Raw genomic sequence first — 3,675 nt, forward strand, 5'->3', positions numbered from 1 at the left:
TATGCATAGAATGGATGCCTAAGCAGTTATTCTATGCAAGGTAATATAGGAGTTAGCACATAATTCAATGGTATAAATAGATTAGAGTGTGTGACAACATAAATATGATGAACATAATGCTAATAAGGCCAATGAAAAATAAAAATAGAATTATGTATATTATCTTGGTTTTATGAAGATAGTAGATGAACTTGGTCTAGAGAGGATTAAATATCCTACTCCATACTGTAGTTATTGAAGAGGCACTAATTAATAGCATATGAGAAATGTGAGTTCAATTTTAAGAAAGAAAATATGAGGATGGATTATTAAGTGACGTCGTGCCAATGGAACTATGTGTAGATGTTTGTTTATACACATTTTTAAACGAACTCTCATATCTCAATTAATTGTTTTATGCATTTATTTACCAAAATATTTCGAAACGAGTGTTTTACTTCCTTTCAGTATTGTTAATCTAAAATATTTTTGCTTTAGATCTCATTCATTATGGGGGTTTTTAACAGAAGCCTGGAAGATATGAGAACGATAAGAGTTTTCACGAGCATCTGGACTGGTTTTGATTTATATTCACCAAAATCAGCAAATGGTTTGGTTTGGAATCATACGGAAACGATGACGGTGGCCCTCTACATTTGTACCAATCCACATTCATACAATGTCCTCTATTGCTCATTTCAATCTCAAGCTCAGAGCACTTTGCACGCAAGGTCGCTTGAAGGATGCAGTATACGTTCTGCTTAATACATACAACGTTGCAAACCTGCATTGACAAGAAAACCCTCTCAGAGGGTAAAAAAATCCACTTTCACATCAGTGACAGAATACCTACGCTTGCAACAGACACATTTCTACAGAATAAAATTTTCAGCATGCATGACAAGTGTGGAAGTGTTGCGGATGCTCGCAAAGTTTTCAACATAATAACTGAACCAGACGGAGTCTCATGGAATATGATAATTGCAGCTTACAGAAGGCATAGAATTCCTCAAGAGGCATTGACATTGTTTCATCAAATGCAACAAATGCCTGTTCAACCTGATCAGTTTACTCTCTCTGGTACTCTCCCTGTGTGTGCAAAATTAGCATCTTTAAAGCACTGTTTGCAAATCCATGGAAAAATTATTAGGCGTGGATTTCTATCTGATGTTGTTTTGATGAATACCCTAATTGACATGTATGTCATTGTAGAAGCATACAGAAGGTGCGCAAAGTGTTTGATAAAATGAATAATACAAGCGTGGTCTCATGGACTGCTATGATCACAGGATATGCACAAAATGGTATTCTTGACGAGGCTTTGAGACTTTTCAACGAAATGCCTCAACCGAACGTGGTCTCGTGGACTGCAATCATTGCTGGCTATGCACAAAATGAGTTTGCTGAAAGAGCCTTGGAGATTATCATCCTCTCCGCTTGTGCCAAACTTGCAGCTTTCGAACAAGGTACTGAAATTCATCAAAAAATAATAGAAAATGGTTTTTCCCAAGATGTTGTAGTTGTGACTGCACTGGTAGACATGTATTCAAAATGTGGCAGCATAAAGAAGGCTCACAAAATGTTTGATAAAATGCCTTAACAAAACATAGTCTCATGGAATACAATGGTTGTAGGATATGTACAAAATGGTCTTGTTAATAAAGCTGTGGAGGTTTATAAGCAAATGCAACTGGCAAGTGTGATGCCAGATGAAGCAACTTTTGCCAGCATCCTTCCTGCTTGTGCCAAACTGGGAGCCTTGGAACAGGGTAAGGAGTTTCATCAGAGAATAATAAAAAATGGGATCTTATGGAACCTGGTTACAAATGCTCTGATATACATGTATGCAAAATGTGGTACTATGTACAAGGCACGTCAATTGTTTGATAACATGTCGCAGTCAGATGTAGTTTCATGGAATGCAATGATTGAAGGATATGCAATGAATGGCTATACTGAAGATGCCCTCAAACTCTTTGAACTAATGAAACACTCTGGAACCAAGCCTGATCGTGTAAGCTTTTTTTGTGTTTTATTTGCATGCAGCCATGCAGGTATAGTGCATAACCGCTGTGAATACTTCAATTGCATGAGTGACTCTTATTCCACTATGCCTACACTAGATCATCATGTATGCATGGTAGACCTTCTTGCCCGTGCTGGCTATCTTGATGAAACTCTTAACTTCATTGGTACGTGCTTTTTGCGTAGGTGATAGATCACACCCACAAACGGAAGAGTTCTATGCAGAGTTGGAGAAATTGTCGTGGGAGATGAAGGCAGGAGGGTATCTGTCAGATACAAAACCTGTGTTGAGTGATGTGGAAGAGGAGGAGAAGGAATTTCTTCTCTGCCACCATAGTGAGAAGTTGGCATTTGCATTTGGGTTAATAAACACCCCCCTGGAACAACTATTAGAGTTGTCAAGAACCTCCGAGTATGCATCAACTGCCATACTGCAACCAAGTTTATCTTAAAGATTGTTGCTCGAGAAATTGTTGTGAGGGATGCAAACCGTTTCCATCATTTCAAGAATGGACAATGTTCTTGTGCAGATTATTGGTGATTGTAAGGGAAACAAGCCATAAACAGAAGCTCGCACCATAACAAGGCATGACATCAGACTTGGAGAGATAAAAAGAAATCAGGTTCTCTTTACAATTTCTGAAAACAAAATTTTGTTTCTTATTATTTGCAGAGCTAGATTGTGATTTTGATTTGATGGAATGATATTCTATAGTACGCAATCGCATCAGTGCCGAGATAATACATATGCAAATGAGATAATTGTTGAAGCCCTGTTTTATGATACTATGACAAGTCATAACACTGAGCCCTTTTCTCAGGAAGCGTGTAAATCTCTGGACTGAAAAGCTTGAGGAGGCAGAAGATTGCGAAATGGAGAGCGAGAGGAATGCATGGCTAGATCTTCTCAGCCAATAAGGAATCTGAGATAAGGTCTCACAATCAAGCCAATGCTGGGATACACTGAGATAAGAGCATCTCTTGATTGGTATGTAGTCCTAACTTCTTATGTTTTTTTCGTCTGAACCAATTCTATTATCTTGTGTCTATGTTTTCCATTTGAGCTTAACCCATATATATCAAGTTATTTACATATGCAAACTTGTATTTTTTGATGTGGATTTCATGTTACTTATGACAGGATACCAAGGCATTCTGCAATTTAGCCCATCTCCCGATCTAGTTAATTGCTATGAACTAGTGTTGGAGTTTCTTAATGGAGAGGTGAAAAAAATTACGCTATCAAATATGTCTTTAGTTTACGTAAAATAAATTTTGTCCCCGGATCCTTCTATTATGTTTTACCATACAAATGCAATAACTAGTATACCTATCTTTAGAGAAATATAGGTAAAGTACGCCGAAAGATATTTTAGATTGAAAACTTCAAATAATTATAGACAACTTTTCATTTGGAAGCATTCTTCAAATAATTTCTCCACAAAAAAGCTTTGAACAGGTACCTTCCCTTGTTTGATTTGCATGAATGATTTGTCTTATAGAAATTCTTCCAACATATTTTTAAATTGAATTAAGCATTTTAAAATGAAAAAGCATGAACGGTGATTTTTCATTCTTAACTCAATAATTTATCTAAAAATTAAAATCATATTAAATTTATACAAAATAACATATTTTCATTTATCATAAATATGCATGGTTCTTTTGTAT

The 3,675-nt window shown here is 36.3% G+C and overlaps 1 protein-coding gene across 2 annotated transcripts; it reads left to right on the top strand.

Moving 5' to 3' along the window:
• The first annotated feature begins 501 nt into the window (after nt 1-501).
• Nucleotides 502-3,373, top strand: LOC131037320 (pentatricopeptide repeat-containing protein At4g02750-like). 2 transcript variants are annotated; one of them, XM_057969424.1, is made up of 6 exons: nt 502-1,059; nt 1,269-1,445; nt 1,614-1,993; nt 2,191-2,627; nt 2,826-2,992; nt 3,146-3,361. In XM_057969424.1, the coding sequence occupies exons 1-4, from the start codon at nt 723-725 to the stop codon at nt 2,254-2,256; spliced, it is 960 nt and encodes a 319-aa protein (XP_057825407.1). In that variant the 5' UTR covers nt 502-722; the 3' UTR covers nt 2,257-2,627; nt 2,826-2,992; nt 3,146-3,361. The 2 variants fall into 2 exon arrangements, with proteins under 2 accessions (XP_057825407.1, XP_057825406.1); XM_057969423.1 differs by having other exon boundaries at nt 1,614-2,627; nt 3,146-3,373.
• Nucleotides 3,374-3,675: the final 302 nt, after the last annotated feature.

This window comes from Cryptomeria japonica, chromosome 3 (assembly GCF_030272615.1).
Source record: "Cryptomeria japonica chromosome 3, Sugi_1.0, whole genome shotgun sequence".
Classification (NCBI taxonomy): Eukaryota; Viridiplantae; Streptophyta; class Pinopsida; order Cupressales; family Cupressaceae; genus Cryptomeria; species Cryptomeria japonica.

Coding starts and splice junctions, on each gene's coding strand:
- LOC131037320 (XM_057969423.1), top strand. CDS start 723: ATGCAGTATACGTTCTGCTTAATACATACAACGTTGCAAACCTGCATT. Junction 1,060..1,268: donor TGATCAGTTTACTCTCTCTG/GTACTCTCCCTG, acceptor CTATGATCACAG/GATATGCACAAAATGGTATT. Junction 1,446..1,613: donor ACTTGCAGCTTTCGAACAAG/GTACTGAAATTC, acceptor CAATGGTTGTAG/GATATGTACAAAATGGTCTT.